Consider the following 22,980-nt stretch of genomic DNA (forward strand, 5'->3'; position numbering starts at 1 on the left):
TTTTAGTTGCTACTTGCGACTCTTAGTTGCGACTTGTCACTGAAATCGCAGAAAGCAGTGCTAAATTCGACCAATAGATGGCTCACGTCTTTGAATGTGAAATACTACTTGCGACTGCTAACTGTGACTGAAATCGCAGTTAAATTCTGCAAAGTTGCTACTGTGATATCTGTGACTTCTCAGTCACTGCGATTTCTAACAGATACGCGATTTCCTGCCCACCACTAGTGTAACGGATATATACGCAGTTATGCTGAATTTGTAGTGTGTTGTTTTTGTACGCTTTTATTTTAAATATATTTGAACTGCTAAGAGTTTTTTTTTTTAAAAAACTAACCATGTTCCGTTCCAAGAGGGATGTGGATCGTCATGTGCAAGAGATTCTTCGGAAGATAACTAGTGAGAAAGAGGTAAGTGCGGCACAATGTTTTCTGCCTTTGTGAGTGACGTTAAATAAATATGAAGTTGCTTGCCCGCAAAATATGAAGTTGCTTGCCCGCAGACCATTTCGTTTTAATCAGAGTTCTTTGGTTGTCATGTTATATTGTTTTTTTCTTTTTGCATTTTAGTGGCTATCAACTTCATTTAATTGCTCTTTCATAGCTGCTCTGTAACTTTCTTGCAATGTAGTTTCTGGTGTTGATTATAATCCTGACAAGGCAAATAATGTAGTTTCATTTCTTTCGCTGATTTCATTATTCCCTCGTTTTGTTAATTTTTGGCTTAAAATTGATTTAGTGGTTAGTTATCAAGGTGTAACTAATTTATAGTGGAAGTCGTGTACTTGATTTGATGGATAATGTGGAATAGCCAGTTGTATAATATGACGCAATGTAGTCGATGTCGGAATGAGTTCCTTTATATAAACAGAGGTGTGCATGAATAATAGCCGAGAAGCAGATTTCCAGTTAATACATTATTTATTGGACTAGTATTAGTACAAGCATTAGGCCTGATTAACTCATTTTATGGTTATCCCTGTATTAAAGTTGTCATGGTGTGGTGCCTAATTGGGAAGCCTAAAAATCATGTGATCTGGGGTTTAAGCTTCAGATTCCAAGATTATTTTTCCTTCGCTTGTAATCACAGAGGAAGAATTTGTGTGAAAAATGCCCAAGTCCACTGTTTCGATTCATATCAATATGTAGCCCTCCACTGTAACTATTGTAGAAAAGTGCTGTATTGTTCAAATCAGCATTGGGGGTGACACAGCTTCACTTTAATATGTTCACTACCGTAATGAAATGCCACAGCCGAATCCTACGTCATGTCACAGTTCTTCGTACTTGTGTCCCAGTATAAACTTTAAGTGAAATACATGTTAAGTAATTATTTTTCTCGTTCAATATCCACAACAGTAAAATGATTTTTTAATGAAGTGACTGGCACATTTGAAAAATGTACGGGTTCGTTAGATAGTTGATACTTTGATGAATAAATAAATGATGCCCTGAAAATAACTCATATTAAATTACATGCTGAAACGGTGTACTAAGTAGATCTTAAGTACGTTGCACGAGTAAGATCATTAAAAGCTCTTTAGAAAGAATTGCTGGTTCTTAAATTGTGACTCTAGCATCTGTAATTTGTTTTGCGGGTAGAGTAATCAATTTTTATAATGATGTTTACACCAGAACAATATGTTTAGGTTGTGAGCAGTTCTTAATGGCGGGCTTTATCAAGGAACAATATTCTCTCTTCCTGCAATTTGATAAAGAAGTTTGCGTGACAGATTTATGGATTGGTGAGGTAGCGTGACGATTTGATTGTCTTTTTTCATTAGTGTGACATTACCGTTTGTCTGTAGACACACGTTGAACGAGTGTGCAAGCATTGTGTGGTGACATCTTACTTTAATCATAGCCTGTTACAAGTCCACTAATTTTATTCCTCCAAGTAGAAGTGAATGATTAAAGACATATCCATTGTTAAAATACCACCCAGTGGAAAATGTATGGCACGTATATTGGTTAAGAAGTTGAGTCGTAGGCCCACACGTTCAAGAACTACGCCTGCCGCCCTCATCAATTTTTGTGAATGTCTACTGAACATAATTTAGTGTGGATTAGACATTCGCAATTACTATCGTTAAAATGATAAAATAAACTGATCGTTAAAATGATAAAATAAACTGATTTCTCATGTAAGATATGTGTAAACCACCCGATGGTGTGGTGGTATCTGGAACATTGCTTGAAAACAACCCAGGCTATTTATTATTCACAGACACGTTTGTATGTGACTTCCCGTGGTAGTGTTATGTATGCATTGTTGCTGCAGCAACCCTATGTCCACACATTTATGGTTGGTTGAATCACAGGCAGCTGCCAGGGGATAAAATAACCCTTCCTCCTCCTCTCCCCACTCCTCCCCCCTTAAAAAGAGATGAAGTAGCCAGCTGTTAGACTGTTGCAGGCACGAAGCAGTGGACTGTGGCAACAGGGTGTTGGCAGCCACTAAGAGCCCGGGCTCACCCACTGATGGCTGGCAGTGGGAGACTGAGTTCACGTCTGCTGAAGAAGTAGCTGAACTGACGGGCCATCTTTAGCTTATGATAGGAAGAAATCGGCCAACAATGGCAGCCAAAGATGTACTGGCAGGGCATCTGCGGCCAATGGGAGACGAGCTGTACCACCGCTGGCTAGTGGAGAAACAAAGCTACTGGCCGTAGTTGTGACCGCTCCAGGAGTGGCAGCAGAGAAGATGTCTTGGCAGGTGCCAGACCTAACACCAGTTCGGCATAAAAAGGGATTTTTTTGTCATCTGTGGAAGCAGTGCCTGCTGCAGCTTCTGTTGCTGCTCATGGAGGTGTAGCTTCTTCTTCCAGCATTGCGTGTTTGTGACTGGAGGGAGAAAGATGTTGCTTAGTAGGTGCACAGTTATCATAGTACTGTACTCCTGTTGAGGTGAAATATGACAACACACTTGCAGTCTTACAAAGCATTGGTTGGCAGTAAACCGCTCAAAGGCTAACAGCAGTCAGTCCTGGGTAGTTTTGAGGGGGTGTCCAGCGAGGCAGGCTCCCTGGATAATTGGAGACAATATCTTGAAGTGGGACCACGTGATGGCCTGCGACAAGTTGGAGAGTGAGCAGAGGAAGTTGATCAAGGCAGTGTGGAGGCGACACCTGACGAAATGAAAGTTGTGTGATTGATTCTTGATCAACTTGCTGAGATACATAGTGAGTGCAAACCAAGTGTAGTGCCATGGAATGTTTGGGTGGTGTCCTAATTACCCGCCTGGCAAAGAATATACGGGTATGTATACTGCAAGCATGTGATCTCGTGCGTGTTAGGAGGTGCCTAGAATCACAGCACTGTATACTGCGTCAGACTTACCACCAGCAGTGAGGCTGGGACCATGTGATGATGCCGTGGTGGCAGCTGGAAGTTTGGTCGTAAACAACCCAGGCTTCTAATGTTACTGATAACAGCGTCTACACAATCTCCTGTGGCAGTGTAGTCTGCCGAATGTTGCTGTAGCATCCTATGGTCCATTCTTATACAGTTAGTTGTATCACAGCCAACACTTGGGGTTCAATAATGGGCAATTCCATGTCAAATCAACAAGTGCTACAACCTGACCCTCTCAGATTTAAAAAAATTAAGTATGCATATATTACTCATAAATCAGGACACACATTAATTTTTTCACATTTTTCTGACGAAAAGTTACCGAGTAATAGACCTTCAAGAGTTGAACAGATGACAAATTTTTGACTCGCGAAACAATGTTGTTTCCTTTACAACTCATGTTCTAATTAAGCTAGAACGATAAAATATATTTCATTGGAAAACTCTTTAAGAGCTTTTATATGACACCAAACATCATGAATTTAATATATATGCATACATTGTTTATAAAAAAAACATTATTGAATTTACTGAATTTTGAAAAACTGTATTTTTAAAATTCTCAAAAAAAATATGTGAAAGATACACTTTACATCTACATATTCTGAAAGTTTCAACTTGGGATGAGCATGGGTTCACTATCAAAAGCAATTTTACATTAAGGGTGGTGCTTTAAAAATTCGTAAAAACTAATTTATTTTAGATATTAGGCCTACTTCTCACCAGCTGTATGTTGTTGTAAAATGTGGAAATTAAAAATAACTTATAATTGACAAAAGCACATATGTTTCATGCTTCTGTAATTAATAAATACAAAATGAAAACTTAAAAAAAAAATCACAGAAAGATGAATACCTGAGATCAGACCTAAATTCAGTTAGTAATTACGGGTCAACGGAAGCGTCCGATTCCACCTGTCTACTTTGAGCCATGGCGTAAGTGTGTTATGATTTGTGAAGTCATTAAGGAGCGGAGTTTGAGTTGGTTGTCTTTGTAGATGTCGTCTTATTGTGTTTGATGGCACCCTGTGTGTGTGTGTGTGTGTGTGTGTGTGTGTGTGTGTGTGTGTTTGGTTTTGTTTTCGTAGTTGTAGTTGTTGATTTTCACGTGTCAATAGCTATGGTTGACTTATATATATCAAGGGAAATGACCGATTCTAATTTTCGTAGTTTCATGTGTAGGTATTGGTGTTTTGGTATCGTCAGCTGTGGTCAAGGGAAATGTCTGATTCCAATTTCCGTGTTGTCAGCTGCGATTGATCTGGGCAAGGGAAGTGTCAGATTCCTGTAGATTTTGTAATTTTTTTGTTCGTCATTTTTTGTGTTTTGGGATCGTGTGTTTTTTTACTGTTATATTTAGCTTGTCCCCTCCCTAAAACCCCCAGTTTCCCACGGTTGTCCCATTAGTGTGATTGTATTTTAGGGGATGTTACAGTCTTATTTATACGTATTTTTGTGTTTGTTGCAGTGTGTATGTAGTGACATCATTGGCGCCATATTGATGACGTCATGGTTCAAAGCAGACGGGTGGAATCGGACATTTCCGTAATTCCGTAATTACTATTATTTACAAACAGGCGTCATGTTAGTGCACTTCTTCATACTTCGAACTAATCAATCTGTTGCACATAAACATTTCTGCACTGGATACCTTATATGTTCGCCCTGTAGCAGTTTGAGGGTTCACGATTACCACCACTTTCTTACTGCTTATGGAAAGAATGTCTGGATGACTCGGAAATGTGAAAGATGATGACGTTCCATGTGGATGTAAGAAACTGTGATTTCATCCTTCTGATTTTTTTTCAAGTACACAGGTTAACCACCAGTGTCCATTATAATCACAAACAAAATATCCTTTTATGTCTCTGAACGGTATTGTATCACTGTCAGAAACTGTCACCAGTTCAATTTTAATATCATCAGAGTTTGAATACACTTTTGTTATTATTTTGTCCTTGCTAAAAGGAATAAGTGTGAAGTTTTTGCGTCCCTACAATTTTGCAGCATTTCTCAAATCTCTCCATAAGTTTCATTTCTTCATTTTTGTGATCTTCTTTAGTAGCATACTTGAAGTTCATTCCTTCTATGCTATCCTTAGCAAACATAAAGTTGTTTTGGTGTCATTATTTGATCACTGTATGGCCATTGTAGACTTGCTCGAGCTGCAAGTCGTTTAACTGTTCCACCAACACCATCATTAGCTCCCTTCCCATGTGAGGTGGCTGAAAAATGCCATTCAACTTCAGTTTGGAAATCTTCTTCATGATGGCACAGGTTGATAAAGTTCTTCCAATTTTTATAATGAGCTGCTGCTCCATCAGAAAAATAATATATTTTTCTTGGTTTTCTACCGAATTTAACAGTCAGGAAGTCCATCAAGTACGATTGGAACAAATGCACAGCAACAGTGTCATGTGTTAGGCATTCTGATATGATTACAAGAATTGTGTGCTCGAGTTTGTTCCCATCCTTGTTAATAAGCAACAATGGGATGACTCGTTGCTTGCATGTTTGTCCAGTGATAGCCTTGAACTTCGTACTGGATGACAAAGGAGTAATTATCAGAAAAGTCACAGATCGCTAAGACCTCGCCTTCTTTAAGTTCATTTCTCAGTCCATTTTGGAAGGTTGATTGTTGACTAGCAACAAATGAATATCGTGTAAGCGATTTTAATTTATCAAAATGAACAATCAATAAAGTTGTCAGATTTTATGATTGTTTCTAGAGATGTGTGATCAACGGAAACCCATTGCTGATAAGTTATATTATCAGTATCATTAGTATTCAACGAATCTTGTAAATATGTCTTAAATGTTTCTGGGCCAGGGCAGAATTTACATTCGCCAAAATGACAAGCAGGTAATGACAGATTACATACAACTCTTGAAATGCAGTCTTTGTAAGTTTTTATTGGATTACCTTCATCCTTTGTCAGCTGAGGAATGTTACATCCAGTCAGCATGAGTTTGAAGTTTTGATGGGTAGTACACACACACAGACACTGTGTGTACCACTACTTCCAGCTAAAACACAATTTTTGGGATGTAGGTCTGCAAACTTTGAAAATCCAATGTGGAGCTCTCGATGGTTGTCTTTAAAGTTCGCATAAATTTCTTTCAATTTACTTAAAACTATCTGTTTTTGTACTTCCAGTTTTTCTCCGTTACCTCTCACAAGCACAAAATCTTTTTTCCCGGGCATTGCCCTGCATATCTCATCAGAACAAGAAAAGTTTCTAACAAAATCAGCAGTTGTTTGATCAAGAGTCTTGCCAGGTTTTGGGTTTGGTGAAGACAAAATTTCCTTGGCCTTCACCAAATCTTTTGCTCTTCGAGCCATGTAATTTGTTATGGAGCTTCTTAACATTCCAGCTTTTAGGTAAAATGGTAAGAATTTCCATCTGTTTACTTCGAGATGTACATGTACGAAATTTATCTTTTAGCTGATTGATCATCTCAGATTCTGCATGATCATATACCTCTTCTTTTTGTGGAAGGAAGCAATAATACCTTTGTTGGAATTGTTGAAGTTAATTTAATTAGTTTTTCCTTAGGATATTTTGCTTCATACAGTCGTTTCTTCTTAATTGGCGATTCACCAACGGACTGCAAAGAAGCATTCAACCTTTCTAAGGCCTCACTTGCTGCAATTTTTCTTGTTTCACCACAGAATAAAGTAGGTAATCATTTTCTGTGCTAGACGTATCACAAATTTCTACTCGTTAAATTATTTTACGGCACTTGTCACATATTTTTTGATTTAAAGTTAAGAGAGGTTTTCTTGGTATCATCCATTGTGAAACAGGCCGTAAGTTTTTCTTGTGGTTATTGTGGGCATTTTTATTAAATGGATTACAGCACAAAGCTGATATTTTAGGCACTTTATATTTCTCAAGTGAACAAACTAATTAAAAAAAAATGGCTTTGAAGTTGAATGCCCCAGCTTTCTATATTCAGTACTACACAATATTACTTCTCTATCCTTTCACTTCCTGTAAAAAAAATATTTCATTATGTTAATAGTATGCAAACATTAACTGGCTGCAAACATAAACTCTTGTGAGGTTTGTACAAAAGTACCTTTAAACTAGATTCAAAACACATTTCAGAGTTAATCACATAATTTCACTACAGCTGCTTCACAACAAAAGAATGTGTGGGTCACTATCAACAATAGGTGAAAATTGTTGACAATATTAACCACAAATGAAATACTGAATAGATTGCAGATAGTAACACCAAGGAATCATTTTATATATAATCTTTAAAATGAGAGATAGCTTCCTCTTTTTGTCTTTTTTCCTAGATTTGTTGTGGTAGACCACCACATAAAAAAAAAAAATTGCATGATTTTGAGACTCAGTTGACAAGTACCGGTATGTAAGATTTAATATGCAAACTTGGTGTTTGTCAGTTACCCATCCAGCGAACTTCAGCTACTTTGAGATGTTTGAAGATATTATTGTAAAGTACACTATTGGCCATTAAAATTGCTACACAAAGAAGAAATGCAGATGATAAATGGGTATTCATTGGACAAATATATTACACTAGAACTGGCTTGTGATTAAATTTTCATGCAATTTGGGTGCATAGATCGTGAGAAATCAGTATCCAGAACAACCACCTCTGGCCGTAGTAACGGCCTTGATACGCCTGGGCGTTGAGTCAAACAGAGCTTGGATGTCGTGTACAGGTATAGCTGCCCATGCAGCTTCAACACGATGCCACAGTTCATCAAGAGTAGTGACTGGCGTATTGTGACGAGCCAGTTGCTCGGCCACCATTGACCAGACGTTTTCAATTGGTGAGAGATCTGGAGAATGTGCTGGCCAGGGCAGCGGTCGAACATTTTCTGAATCGAGGAAGGTCCGTACAGGACCTGCAACGTGCGGTCGTACATTATCCTGCTGAAATGTAGGGTTTCGCTGGAATCAAATGAAGGGTAGAGTCACGAGTCATAACACATCTGAAATGAAATGTCCACTGTTCAAAGTGCCGTCAATACGAACAAGAGGTGACAGAGACGTGTAACCAATGGCACCCCATACCATCGTGCCAGGTGATACACCCGTATGTTGTTGTTGCGGTCTTCAGTCCTGAGACTGGTTTGATGCAGCTCTCCATGCTACTCTATCCTGTGCAAGCTTCTTCATCTCCCAGTACCTATTGCAACCTACATCCTTCTGAATCTGCTTAGTGTATTCATCTCTTGGTCTCCCTCTACGATTTTTACCCTCCACGCTGCCCTCCAATGCTAAATTTGTGATCCCTTGATGCCTCAAAACATGTCCTACCAACCGATCCCTTCTTCTAGTCAAGTTGTGCCACAAACTTCTCTTCTCCCCAATCCTATTCAATACCTCCGCATTAGTTATGTGATCTACCCACCTTATCTTCAGCATTCTTCTGTAGCACCACATTTCGAAAGCTTCTATTCTCTTCTTGTCCAAACTATTTATCGTCCATGTTTCACTTCCATACATGGCTACACTCCATACAAATACTTTCAGAAACGACTTCCTGACACTTAAATCTATACTCGATGTTAACAAATTACTCTTCTTCAGAAACGCTTTCCTTGCCATTGCCAGTCTACATTTTATATCCTCTCTACTTCGACCATCATCAGTTATTTTACTCCCTAAATAGCAAAACTCCTTTACTACTTTAAGTGTCTCATTTCCTAATCTAATCCCCTCAGCATCACCCGATTTAATTTGACTACATTCCATTATCCTCGTTTTGCTTTTGTTGATGTTCATCTTATATCCTCCTTTCAAGATACTGTCCATTCCGTTCAACTGCTCTTCCAAGTCCTTTGCTGTCTCTGACAGAATTACAATGTCATCGGCGAACCTCAACGTTTTTATTTCTTCTCCATGGATTTTAATACCTACTCGGAATTTTCCTTTTGTTTCCTTTACTGCTTGCTCAATATACCGATTGAATAACATCGGGGAGAGGCTACAACCCTGTCTCACTCCTTTCCCAACCACTGCTTCCCTTTCATGCCCCTCGACTCTTATAACTGCCATCTGGTTTCTGTACAAATTGTAAATAGCCTTTCGCTCCCTGTATTTTACCCCTGTCACCTTCAGAATTTGAAAGAGAGTATTCCAGTTAACGTTGTCAAAAGCTTTCTCTAAGTCTACAAATGCTAGAAACGTAGGTTTGCCTTTTCTTAATCTTTCTTCTAAGATAAGTCGTAAGGTTAGTATTGCCTCACGTGTTCCAACATTTCTACGGAATCCAAACTGATCTTCCCCGAGGTCCGCTTCTACCAGTTTTCCATTCGTCTGTAAAGAATTCGCGTTAGTATTTTGCAGCTGTGACTTATTAAACTGATAGTTCGGTAATTTTCACATCTGTCAACCCCTGCTTTCTTTGGGATTGGAATTATTATGTTCTTCTTGAAGTCTGTGGGTATTTTGCCTGTCTCATACATCTTGCTCACCAGATAGTATAGTTTTGTCATGACTGACTCTCCCAAGGACATCAGTAGTTCTAATGGAATGTTGTCTACTCCCGGGGCCTTGTTTCGACTCAGGTCTTTCAGTGCTCTGTCAAACTCTTCACGCAGTATCTTATCTCCCATTTCATCTTCATCTACATCCTCTTCCATTTCCATAATATTGTCCTCAAGTACATCGCCCTTGTATAAACCCTCTATATACTCCTTCCACCTTTCTGCCTTCCCTTCTTTGCTTAGAACTGGGTTGCCATCTGGGTCATTCCACACCAAGTGGTCTAAAACTGAAAAAAGTTCCCACCATCATGGTCTCCAATTTTCGTCAAATTTTAACTGTAGCTTTAGTCAAGTGTTGAAGTAAGTTTCCCAAGATTTCAGGCCTCTAGCTGCAATAGCTGCTGATCTAGACCCCCTTGTCTGAAGTGTACTTAGTCCGTGTGCATGCAACATAAAAAAAATGTCATATTTGGAGTCTAATAAAATCGAAACTAATTCATAAGAATGGTTAGTAAGATGCGACCCTGTACAGTTTTTTTTGCTGATTCCAACGAAATTATGTATAACATTACTCATGCAAACCCCGGTCAAATAACTCGACTCAAAGTATACTTCAAAATTTGTCGTGACACAACGCGACAAATTTTGACCAATATTAAGACTGCAATGATTTCCTTGCAGTTGAAGATATGGACTTGAACTTTTGGCCAAGCTTCATGCTTGTGCTAGACATAATGCAGCCGGATTTGCAATGATCCAGGCCATATGGTCGCCCTGCAGTATCTCTTCAAATTAGGCAGTGTCAGCACAAACGGTAAAATTTACCAAAGTTTCAAGCCAATTACTAAAAAATAGTTGGCCTGAATCTGCTTGTGAATAGTATCACCTAAAAGAGAAACTCTTGCTCTACAAGACTGACATTTGTTTTTTTTGCAACGCGACCATTAAGTACTCATTAACTCACATCAAAGTTGTTATATTTTGTATGCGCGATGCACTAATTTTTCTTCATTTCTAGGAATTTGAATCTTAATAGTCGCTTAGAATTACTGATATAATTGGATATTTCATTCGTGTTTTATTCAGTGATTGGCCAGTGAGAGATGTCAGAAGTTAATGAAGAAGAAGAATCGTTGGCCCCCTGTTCAATTGGAAAAGATGCTGCTGCATCGAAGTGCCATGTTATCTTCTATGCTAAGAAGACTGGATTCAAAGCGTTTAGTGATTTCACAGAATGTGACCAGAAATTGCTTGTTTCGCGTTCAGAAGCCAAACTTGACGAAAATTCCATCATTTGCTTCCACCATGAAGCCCTCTTCCTACATGAATATCAAGCGATGCAAAAGAAATGTTGCAATCCATTCAAGAAGAGGAATCACAATGTAAAAGCTGGACTTAGACTGCTTGATAATGAAACAGCTGCCAAACTTTGCCTGTTAAAGAAAAAAGAAGTGATTGATATAAAACCTGGTCAGAAGCTTTGCCCTCGCTGCATGTCGGCACTGAACCAAAAGCTAGAAGATTCATCATCACTATCAACCCAATCTGAACAAGATTTCACAACGGATGAAACTGAACCAGCCATCAACAAAAGTTTATCATTTATTGGTGCTTCACCATTGAAAAGAAGACAACTAAGTAAAAGAGATAAGCAAAGCTATGCAAAAAGAAAGATCTTGGATGCACAAAGTTTAATTGGGAATCAAATTGCTGCTGCTGTAGGAATCAATTACGATGAACAGCCAAGTTCAAGTAAAAGTCGCCCATGCAATAATTGTGCAGATCTTGATAATCTTATAGAAGAGTTGAAAGAAAAATGTAAAGTGTCAAATCGTAGGACAAAAGTTCAAATATTGACCTTGGTTCCAAGAAGCTGGACAATTAAAGATACGACAACAGCATTTAATGTATCAGAAAGAATGGTAAAGCAAGCGAGAAAACTGAAGAATGAGCAAGGTGTTCTAGCTTTTCCAGCAAATCGGCAAGGAAGGAAGCTTTCAGATGAAGTTGTTCAGAAAGTACATGACTTTTTTCAAGATGACGAATTCAGCAGACTTTGTCCAGGGAAGAAAGACTGTGTGCCTGTGAGAATTTCAGGAACAAAGGTGTACAAGCAAAAGCGGTTGTTGCTTTGCAATTTGAAGGAAATGTACGTGTCTTATCAGAAGCAAAATGGACCAGAAATTGGCTTCTCAAAGTTTTGCGAGCTTAGACCAAAATGGTGTGTTACAGTTGGCTCTGCTGGAATGCACTCAGTTTGTGTCTGTACAATACACCAAAATGTCAAGCTTATGCTCACTGGTGCATCAATCAATGAAGACTACAAGGAAATTCTTAGCAAAGCTGTTTGCAGCTTGGAAAACAAGGATTGTATGCTTCATCGTTGTGAAAACTGCCCTGGTCCAGAAGGTGTAGAAGCAGTTATTGCAACATATTTTGAAGATAATGACCCTGAAGAACTGATTGAGTACAAACAATGGATTCATACCGACAGGGATACTTTAGAAACAAAGCAGCTTTCAACAGAAGAGTATGTTGAAGATATTGCAGCAAAAATTTGGAACCTGTCTTGTCATCACTACATTGCCAAGCATCAAAGCCAGCACCTGAAAGCTCTCAAAACTGATTTGAAAGAAGGCGAATTCATAATACTAATGGATTTTGCTGAAAACTATTCATTTATTGTTCAAGATGCAGTGCAAGGCTTTCACTGGGAAAACAGTCAAGCAACAGTTCATCCATTTGTAGTCTACTACTGTGAAAACGAAGAGGTGCAATGTGTGAATCTTTGTGTTATTAGTGACTGCCTTCGACACGATACGATTACTGTCCATGTTTACATTGGAAAAGTAATCAATTACCTGAAGATGCAATTTTCCAAAATAAGCCACATCCACTACTTCAGTGATGGTTCAGCTGCACAATATAAGAATTTCAAGAATTTTCTCAACTTATGCTATCACAAAGAAGATTTTGAAATAACAGCAGAATGGAATTTCTTTGGAACAAGCCATGGAAAGTCGCCTTGTGATGGCATTGGAGGCACAACAAAACGGTTGGCAGCAAGAGCAAGTTTGCAACGTCCATATGAAAACCAGATTCTAACACCCAAAGATCTTTTCAACTTCTGCAATGATAATATCAATGGAATCAAATTCTTTTTCATCAGCAAAGAGGAAGTTGAAGAAGAAAAAGCTTCTCAAGAAGAAAGATTCCTGCAAGGGCACACTCTAGCTGGCACAAGAGAAAACCACCGTTTTTTGCCCATTGATATGACGACAATTAAGGTCAGTAGAGTTTCTAATGATGCGACATCTTTTTTGGCCAAAATTAGTGCTGCTGAAGTAGTAGTTCAAGTCATGGATCTTCAGCCTGGGCAGTATGTTGCTTGCATTTATGAAAAGAAATGGTGGATTGGAAACATCGTTGAAATCTCAGTCGAACAGAAAGATGCTTTCATAAGCTTTATGCATCCTCATGGTCCTGCAAGTTCATTTTATTGGCCCTTAAGACGTGATACTTGCTGGATTCCAGAACAACTTATCATTGGTGTTATTCCAGCTCCATCAGTGACATCATCTGGTCGGCAATACAGTTTTCCTGAAAGCATTCTCTTGCAAATCAACGATGCTTCCAGAATGATGAAGTAACTGAGGAAGACAGGCTTGGGAACCTGCATAAAGAAACCCACAATCAGGCTTGGGATCCTGTGGTAAAGACACCCTGTAATCAGGCTTGGGAACCTGCAGTAAAGATACCCACCCGTGGCTGTTACTGCATGGCTATCGGGCGTGGCCCCTATGGCGATGGGGATGCTGGTTTTATTGTGATAACCAGTAATGGCTCAGCCATCATGGACCAACGCAGGGCACTGCGCACACAAAATATAAGATACTTTGACCTGAGTAAATAAGCACTTAATGGAAGCGTTGCAAAAGAAAAATATATCCATCTCGTAGAGCAAGAGTTTCTCTTTCAGATGATACTATTCACAATTAAATCCAGGCTGACTATTTTGTAGTAATGGGCTTTGAACTTTGGTAAATAAAGCCATTTGCGCTGACACTGCCAAATTTGAAGAGATTTTGCAAGGCGACTATAAAGCCTGGGTAGTTGGAAATCCAGCTGTATTATGTCCAGCACAAAGATAAGACTTGGTAAAAAGTTCAAGTCCATATCTTTATCTGCAAGGAAATTATTGCAGTCTGAATATTGGTCAAAATTTGTCGCATTAAGTCACGACAGAATTAGGGGTACACTTTGAGTCGACTTGTTTGACCGGATTTTGCATCAGTAATCTTATAATTAATTTCGTTTGAATCAGCACAAAAAACTGTACAGGGTCTCATCTTACTAACCATTCTTATGAATTGGTTTCAATTTTATGAGACCCCAAAAATGGCATTTTGTCTGATGTCGCGCGCATGCGAACTTACTACCCTTCAGACAAGGGGGTGTAGATCAGCAAGTATTGCAGCTAGAGGCTTGAAATCTTGAGAAACTTAATTTAGCACTTGACTAGTGCTACAGATAAAATTTGAAGAAAATTGGAGACATGATGGTGGGAAGGTTTAGACCACTTGGCATGGAATGACCCATCTGAGCTCTTGATATTCATACAAGTGGTTCTCTTTTCTCCAAACGTCTCTTTAATTTTCCTGTAGGCAGTATCTATCTTACCCCTAGTGAGACAAGCCTCTACATCCTTACATTTGTCCTCTAGCCATCCCTGCTTAGCCATTTTGCACTTCCTGTTGATCTCATTTTTGAGACGTTTGTATTCCTTTTTGCCTGCTTCATTTACTGCATTTTTATATTTTCTCCTTTCATCAATTAAATTCAATATTTCTTCTGTTACCCAAGGAGTTCTACTAGCCCTCGTCTTTTTACCTACTTGATCCTCTGCTGCCTTCACTACTTCATCCCTCAGAGCTACCCATTCTTCTTCTACTGTATTTCTTTCCCCCATTCCTGTCAATTGCTCCCTTATGCTCTCCCTGAAACTCTGTACAACCTCTGGTTCTTTCAGTTTATCCAGGTCCCATCTCCTTAAATTCCCGCCTTTTTGCAGTTTCTTCAGTTTCAATCTGCAGTTCATAACCAATAGATTGTGGTCAGAATCCACATCTGCCCCTGGAAATGTCTTACAATTTAAAACCTGGTTCCTAAATCTCTGTCTTACCATTATGTAATCTATCTGATACCTTTTAGTATCTCCAGGATTCTGCCAGGTATACAACCTTCTTTTATGATTCTTGAACCAAGTGCTAGCTATGATTAAGTTATGCTCTGTGCAAAATTCTACAAGGCGGCTTCCTCTTTCATTTCTTCCCCCCAATCCATATTCACCTACTATGTTTCTTTCTCTCCCTTTTCCTACTGACGAATTCCAGTCACCCATGACTATTAAATTTTCCTCTCCCTTCACTACCTGAATAATTTCTTTTATCTCGTCATACATTTCATCAATTTCTTCATCATCTGCAGAGCTAGTTGGCATATAAACTTGTACTACTGTAGTAGGCATGGGCTTTGTGTCTATCTTGGCCACAATAATGCGTTCACTATGCTGTTTGTAGTAGCTAACCCGCACTCCTATTTTTTTATTCATTATTAAACCTACTCCTGCATTACCCCTATTTGATTTTGTATTTATAACCCTGTAATCACCCGACCAAAAGTCTTGTTCCTCCTGCCACCGAACTTCACTAATTCCCACTATATCTAACTTTAACCTATTCATTTCCCTTTTTAAATTTTCTAACCTACCTGCCCGATTAAGGGATCTGACATTCCACGCTCCGATCCGTAGAATGCCAGTTTTCTTTCTCCTGATAACGACGTCCTCTTGAGTAGTCCCCGCCCGGAGATCCAAATGGGGGACTATTTTACCTCCGGAATATTTTACCCAAGAGGACGCCATCATCATTTAATCATACAGTAAAGCTGCATGTCCTCGGGATAAATTACGGCTGTAGTTTCCCCTTGCTTTCAGCCGTTCGCAGTACCAGCACAGCAAGGCCGTTTTGGTTAATGTTACAAGGCCAGATCAGTCCATAATCCCCCCCAGGGGGTCCACAACTCTTTTGTGGATACGTGCGTGGCGAGCACGGGGCCCCGAGCCATTGCAGCCTTCTTTCTCTCCCGGGCTGCATTTCCTTTCCCTTCCCCTCCTTTCCCCTCCATACCCCTTTCCCCTCGCCCTCTCCTCTCCCTCTATTGGTGTCCTTGCTTATGTTGGCCCCCGCTATCCTCCTGGTTCTGTTGGTTTTACACTCCGGCTTTGTTGCGTAATCATCTCCTCCTTTTGGCATTCCTTGGTCCCCTCTGGGGTTTGACCTCCATTCCAAAATTTCTCTTCCGTAGTGTGAGCCATTTGGGGAAGAGCACCTTACCTAGTGTCTCCGACGTGTGCCCTCCTAGTACATTCCACCTTTTCTTTTACGTCGTTGTCTGATGCTAGGGTGCATAGCCAGCACGGTAGCCAGCCCGTGTGGTGGGGTCGCTATGTACCCTTTTGGTTGAGCCCCCTGAACACACAGGGATCACACTTCTGATACCTGAGCTGTGACCTCCTCATGCATGCCTTGGAGTGGTTGCTCGTCATCCTGGAGCATCGGAACTCCCGGCAATGGCCGCCGTGCCAGACGGCCCTTGCTGGGCTGGGTGGCACCCGTGAGGAGAGCCCCTGATCGGAGTGGGTGGTATCAGGGCGGACGCTATGCAGATGAAACGCATACGGGTCCAAAACTCTGGCCGCTCTTCTGCGGCCGTCTCTCTGCGTGGTACTGATTCCTCAAGTGCTGCTTCTCTTGCCTCTTCGGCCTTCCCTTCCGTGGCTACCCCCTGGGAGGAGGGTCAGGCCCGTCGTCTAGGGGCAAAACCTTTCCCCCGTTATCTAATTTGCACCAGGACTGATGGAGATACTTTCACCAGTGTCAAACGTTTATTCTTTGTGGAACACATTGAAGACAAGTTCGGCGAAGTGGACTCCCTGAGCAAGATGCGGTCAGGTTCGTTGCTGATAAAAACTGCTTCGGCTGCCCAATCTGCGGCCCTTCGTGCCTGTACCCATCTTGGCACAATACCCGTGTCCATTACCCCTCACCAGTCTCTAAATATGGTACAAGGTGTGATTTTTCACAGAGACCTCATCCTTCAAACTGATGAGGAACTTCGGGACAATCTCGGACGGCGGGGTGTTCACTTTGTTCGGCGCGTTCAGAAGGGTCCTAAAGATAATCGTATTGATACTGGTGCCTTTATCCTGGCCTTTGAAGGGGATACCCTTCCTGAGAAAGTTAAGATTATGGTCTATCGCTGTGATGTGAAGCCGTACCTCCCACCTCCTATGCGGTGTTTTAAGTGCTTGCGTTTTGGCCACATGTCTTCTCGCTGTTCCCAGGACCCTCTCTGTGGTGACTGTGGACGTCCACTCCATGAGGGGAGTCCCTGTGTTCCCCCTCCTGTATGTGTAAATTGTCATGGTAGTCATTCTCCACGTTCAGCAGATTGCCCAGTCTATAAGAAAGAAAAAAAGATACAGGAGTATAAGTCCCTTGATCGTTTAAGCTACACAGAGGCCCGTAAGAAATATGCACGATTGCACCCTGTGTCCATGACATCTAGTTACGCCTTGGTTACATCTTCATCCCTTCCTCCCCCTTCCTTACCCCCATCCCGGACCCCTCTCCTTCCCCCCTCCCCTGCGGCTCCCACACCTTCTCCTCTGGGCGCTGCTCCCCCTCCCCAGCCGGAGAAGTGTCCCACTCCTTCGGCGTCTGCCGGTCAAGGGCGCCTCTCCCGGGATGCCCCTTCCCGGCACCTTCCAGGTCAAAGGTCTGCTGCAGCGCGGCGACCGCGAGAGCCGCGGTCTATCGGCCCCCAGGTCGCCCGGTCTCTTTCTGTTCCTGATCTTGCTGCAGCTGGCTCCATTATGCCACACAGCCCTCCTCGATCTCAGCCTGAAAAGAAGAAGAAACATAAGTCCCGGGACAAAGAGCCTCTGGTGTCACCGGAGGTCCCTTCCCCGACTTCACAACCGGATTCTGACCTGTCGTTTATGGATGTCGCCCCCTCCTTGTCGGTGACGGGTGGGGACCCGGCAGTATGACTGGATTTAGCGTGTTCAGCCCTCATTTAAACCATCGTTCTGTGGTTCTCCAATGGAATTGTAATGGCTACTATCGTCACCTTCCGGAATTGAAATCCCTTCTTTCGTCCTACTCAGCAGCTTGTGTGGTTCTCCAGGAATCTCATTTTACTGATGCTCACTCACCGACCCTCCATGGGTTCCGTGTTTTCTGTCGAAATCGGGTCGGACCCTTGCGGGCTTCTGGTGGCGTTTGTACGTTGGTCCGTACAGACATTGCTAGCACGTGGATTCCTCTCCAAACTACATTGGAAGCGGTTGCTGTTAGGGTCCACCTAGACTCTGCAGTCACAGTATGCAATCTTTATCTCCCTCCTGACAGGACTCTTACACCTGCTGCCTTAACCACCCTTCTTCAGCAACTTCCTCCTCCTTGGGGATTTTAATGCTCATCATCCTTTGTGGGGCAGCGCCTTTCCATCTAGACGAGGTCTTCTTATAGACCAATTTATTGCAGACCACGACCTGTGCCTTCGTAATGATGGCTCCCCTACTCATTTCAGTGCTGGTCATGGTACCTTTTCTGCCATTGATCTTTCTCTTTCTTCTCCCTCTCTCCTCCCTTCATTACACTGGTCGCCACATGACGACCTTTGTGATAGTGACCATTTCCCGTTGATTATCACGCTCCCTTCCCGCTCCCCGATGGAGAGGTTACCTCGTTGGTCTTTCCACCGCGCCGATTGGCCTCTATATACTGCACAGGTCGAGTTTTCTCCCTCTTTGTCGGGTTGTATTGATGACGTCCTACGTGACGTGTCTGACGCGATTGTTCGCGCTGCTAACCTTGCTGTCCCGCGCTCATCTGGACAATTTCGTCGTCGGCAAGTCCCGTGGTGGAGTACGGCCATTGCCATTGCCATCCGTGATCGCCGTCGAGCTTTGCAACACTTTAAGAGGCACCCATCTGTAGCCAGCCTTTCTACCTTTAAGCGCCTTCGCGCTAAAGCCCGTTATTTAATCAAACAGAGCAAGCGGATATGTTGGGAACGATTCGTTTCTTCCCTTGGTTCCACTGTCCCTCTGTCACGGGTATGGGCTACACTTCGCTCTCTCCAAGGTTGCCATCGGCAGTCCACCCTCCCAGGCCTTCACCTCCCAGATGGCATTTGTACGGACCCATTAGTTCTCGCAGAACATCTTGCGACCCATTTTGCAGTGGCATCAGCGTCGGCCTCCTATCCAGCTGCTTTCCTTTATCAAAAACAGCAGGCTGAAGCTGTCACCTTATGTTTCACCACTTGTGAGTCAGAATCTTACAACGAACCTTTCACTGAATGGGAATTTCTTTCTGCTCTATCTTCTTCTCACGATACGGCCCCTGGCCCAGATTCCATTCATAACCAGCTGCTTCAACATCTCAGTGCTCCACAACGGCACCATCTTCTTCGGGTGTTTAACCGTATCTGGCTCCAGGGTGACTTCCCTTCTCAGTGGAGGGATAGCATTGTGGTTCCTGTCCTTAAGCCTGGTCAGAACCCCCTATCTGTTGACAGCTATCGGCCAATTAGTTTGACCAATGTTGGTTGTAAGTTACTTGAACGGCTGGTAGCCCGTCGGCTCACTTGGGTCCTCGAATCTCGGGATCTATTGTCCCCTTACCAGTGTGGCTTTCGAGAGGGACGATCTTCAATCGATCATTTACTTCGCTTGGAATCCGCAGTTCGGCAGGCTTTTTCCCAGCGCCGCTATTTGGTTGCAGTGTTTTTTGACCTTCGCAAGGCCTATGACACGGCCTGGCGCCATCACATCTTACTAACCCTTCATCAGTGGGGTCTTCGGGGCCCACTCCCGATTTTTATCCGCCAGTTCCTGATCCATCGGTCATTCAGAGTTCGAGTTGGTACTGCTTTTAGTTCTCCACGGACCCAGGAGACGGGCATCCCACAGGGTTCTGTCTTGAGTGTCCTTCTTTTCCTCATTGCTATCGATGGACTTGTGGCCTCTGTCGGTCCCTTGGTCGCCCCTGCCCTGTATGTGGATGATTTCTGCATTTGGGTTAGTTCCTCCTCGATGCCATCTGCAGAACGGCAGCTCCAGGTGGCTATACGGCGTGCCTCTGCATGGACCCTCTCACACGGGTTTCAATTCTCTCCTTTAAAATCGCGGGTGGTCCACTTCTGTCGCCGTACTACGGTCCACCCTGATCCAGAGCTCTATCTCGCTGCACAAAGATTGCCTGTGGTTCCACAGTTTCGTTTCCTAGGTCTTCTTTTCGACAACAAGCTCACTTGGCTGCCCCATATCAGACTCCTGAAGGTAGGATGTTTCCGTAAACTCAATGTCCTTCGCTTCCTTGCCCACTCCTCTTGGGGTGCGGACCGTTCCCTCCTCCTCCGTCTTTATCGTGCTCTAGTTCTGTCACGTTTGGACTATGGTTGTCAAGTTTATGGTTCAGCTGCTCCTTCCACGCTGCACGTGCTGGATCTGGTCCACCATCGTGGTATCCGTTTGGCAACCGGTGCCTTCCCTACTAGCGCTGTTGATAGTCTCCTGGTTGAAGCTGGGATCCCCCCCCCCCCTTTCTGTTCGGCGGTCCCAGCTTCTGGTGTCTTATGCCCTTACTATCCGTTCTTCTCCCGCTCATCCTTCCTATTCTATCCTATTCCCAGACCATGGACGTCGCCCGCCTGACTCCCGCCCTCGGGCGGGTTTACTGGTTGGACTGCGCCTTGCGTCTCTTAACCGTGATTTTCGGCTTCCTTCTTTGTCCTGTCTTCCTCGCTCCCTCCCCTTCACCCCTCCTTGGTTAGTTCCTCGGCCTCGAATTCGGATGGATCTCCGCCGCGGTCCGAAAGATTCCATCCCCCCGGTGGTGTTCCGTTCCTTTTTCCGCCAAATTTTATGGGAGTTTCGGGATGCTGTTGTTTTTTACACTGATGGCTCTAAATCTGCTGATCATGTTGGGTATGCCTTCACGTCCTTTGTTGGAACGGAAAATCATCTACTGCCACCCTCATGTGGGGTGTTTACTGCGGAATTGATGGCAATTTCCCGGGCCCTTACATTTATTAAACAATCCCAACAAAACCGCGTTTTGTTATGTACGGACTCGATGAGTGGCCTTCTTGCTATTGACCGGTGTTTTTCGCGCCATCCCTTGGTCTCTGCCATCCATGACCATCTCGCTGATCTTCACCGTGCTGCTTGTTCCATTGACTTCCTATGGGTCCCGGGCCATGTGGGTATCCCGGGTAATGAGCTCGCTGATCGTTTGGCTGGGGGAGCAGTTACTTACCCCCGTTTTCTGTAACCCCTCCTGCAGCGGATTTACGGCTTCACATCAAATCCCACTTTGCACAGTCATGGGCCAATTCTTGGGAGGCTACTCCACTGTCTAATAAACTTCGTGCCATTAAGGTGAATCCAGGCCCATGGCGTTCTTCCTTTCGCCTCTCCCGCAAGGACTCGACCACCCTGTGTCGTCTCCGCATTGGCCATACCAGGCTGACCCATGGTTTCCTTTTGCGTGATGAGCCACCCCCGCTATGTGGTTGTGGAGCCTTCCAGTCAGTGGCCCACATTTTGGTTGAATGCCCCCTTCTTTTGGCTCTGCGTGCTAAGTACAGACTCCCCCACACTTTACCTTTGATGTTGGCTGACGATTACCGGATGGTCTCTCTGGTTCTAGGTTTCCTCCGGGAGAGTGGTTTTTATTCTCAGTTTTAAAGTTTTTAATCTCCCTCTGGTGTTGGGGCAGGGCGGTGAGTGTTGGGGTGTCTCCCACTGTAGGCAGTGTTCAGAGATTCCCGATTCACCTCCCTGACCGGAATCCTCTTTTCTTTCCCTTTTACTCTGTTTTTACCTCTTCTTTTTAAGGCTTGGTTAGTTTTTCTATTCCCATACGTACTTTCTGCATTATAGCAGTTGTACCTTTTAAGTCACAGGTGGTCTTGCCTATGCTGCTTCAGCATAGTGTTGGGTTCGTTCTCTTGCCAACTTCCCTCATTTGTTTTTACTATTGACAACGTGACTGCCCTTTTACGTTTCCCCTTTTTCCGTTTTATTGTTCTGACTTTTCTGAGATGTCCCGTTAGCGACGAACCAACCAAGTCCATAATCCAGACTGTTGCCCCTGCAACTACTGAAAAGGCTGCTGCCCCTCTTCAGGAGCCACATGTTTGTCTGGCCTCTCAACAGATACCCCTCCGTTCTGGTTGCACCTACGGTACGGCCATCTCTATCGCTGAGGCACGCAAGCCTCCCCACCAACGGCAAGGTCCATGGTTCATGGCGATGACGAATACACGCTTTCAATGTGCATTCACCGCGATGTCGCCAAACACAGATGCGATCATCATGGTGCTGTAAACAGAACCTGGATTCATCCGAAAAAATGAAGTTTTGCCATTTGTGCATCCAGGTTTGTCGTTGAGTACACCATCACAGGTGCTCCTGTCTGCAATGCAGCATCAAGGGTAACCGCAGCCATGGTCTCTGAGCTGATAGTCCAAGCTGCTGCAAAGGTCGTCGAACTGTTTGTGCAGATGGTTGTTGTCTTGCAAACGTCCCCGTCTGTCGTCTCGGGGATCGGGACGTGGCTGCACGATGCGTTACAGCCATGCGGATAAGATGCCTCTCATCTCGACTGCTAGTGAGACGAGGCCATTGGGATCCAGCACGGCATTCCGTATTACCCTCCTGAACTCAGCGATTCCATATTCTGCAAACAGTCACTGGATCTCGACTGATGCGAGCAGCAATGTTGCGATACGATAAACCACAATCTCGGTAGGCTACAATCCGACCTTTATCAAAGTCGGAAACGTGATGGTACGCATTTCTCCTCCATTCACTAGGCCTTGCAACAACGTTTCACCAGGCAACACTGGTCAATTGCTGTTTGTGTATGAGAAATGGGATGGAAACTTTCCTCATGTCAGCACGTTGTAGGTGTCACCACCGGCACCAACCTTGTGTGAATGCTCTGAAAAGCTAATCATTTGCATATCACAGCATCATCTTCGTGTCGGTTAAATTTCGCGTCTGCAGCATGTCATCTTC

General features: G+C 43.1%; 1 protein-coding gene across 1 annotated transcript in view; it reads left to right on the forward strand.

The window, feature by feature from the left end:
- Positions 1-236: 236 nt before the first annotated feature.
- Positions 237-22,980, forward strand: part of LOC124776581 (E3 SUMO-protein ligase RanBP2) — a 313,159-nt gene continuing 290,415 nt past the window's right edge. Inside the window, exon 1 of the mRNA XM_047251632.1 lies at positions 237-410. Within this exon, the coding sequence (XP_047107588.1) occupies positions 339-410 (72 nt within the window). The 5' untranslated portion in view covers positions 237-338. The remainder of the gene's footprint in view (positions 411-22,980) is intronic.

Source organism: Schistocerca piceifrons, chromosome 2 (assembly GCF_021461385.2).
Source record: "Schistocerca piceifrons isolate TAMUIC-IGC-003096 chromosome 2, iqSchPice1.1, whole genome shotgun sequence".
NCBI lineage: Eukaryota > Metazoa > Arthropoda > Insecta > Orthoptera > Acrididae > Schistocerca > Schistocerca piceifrons.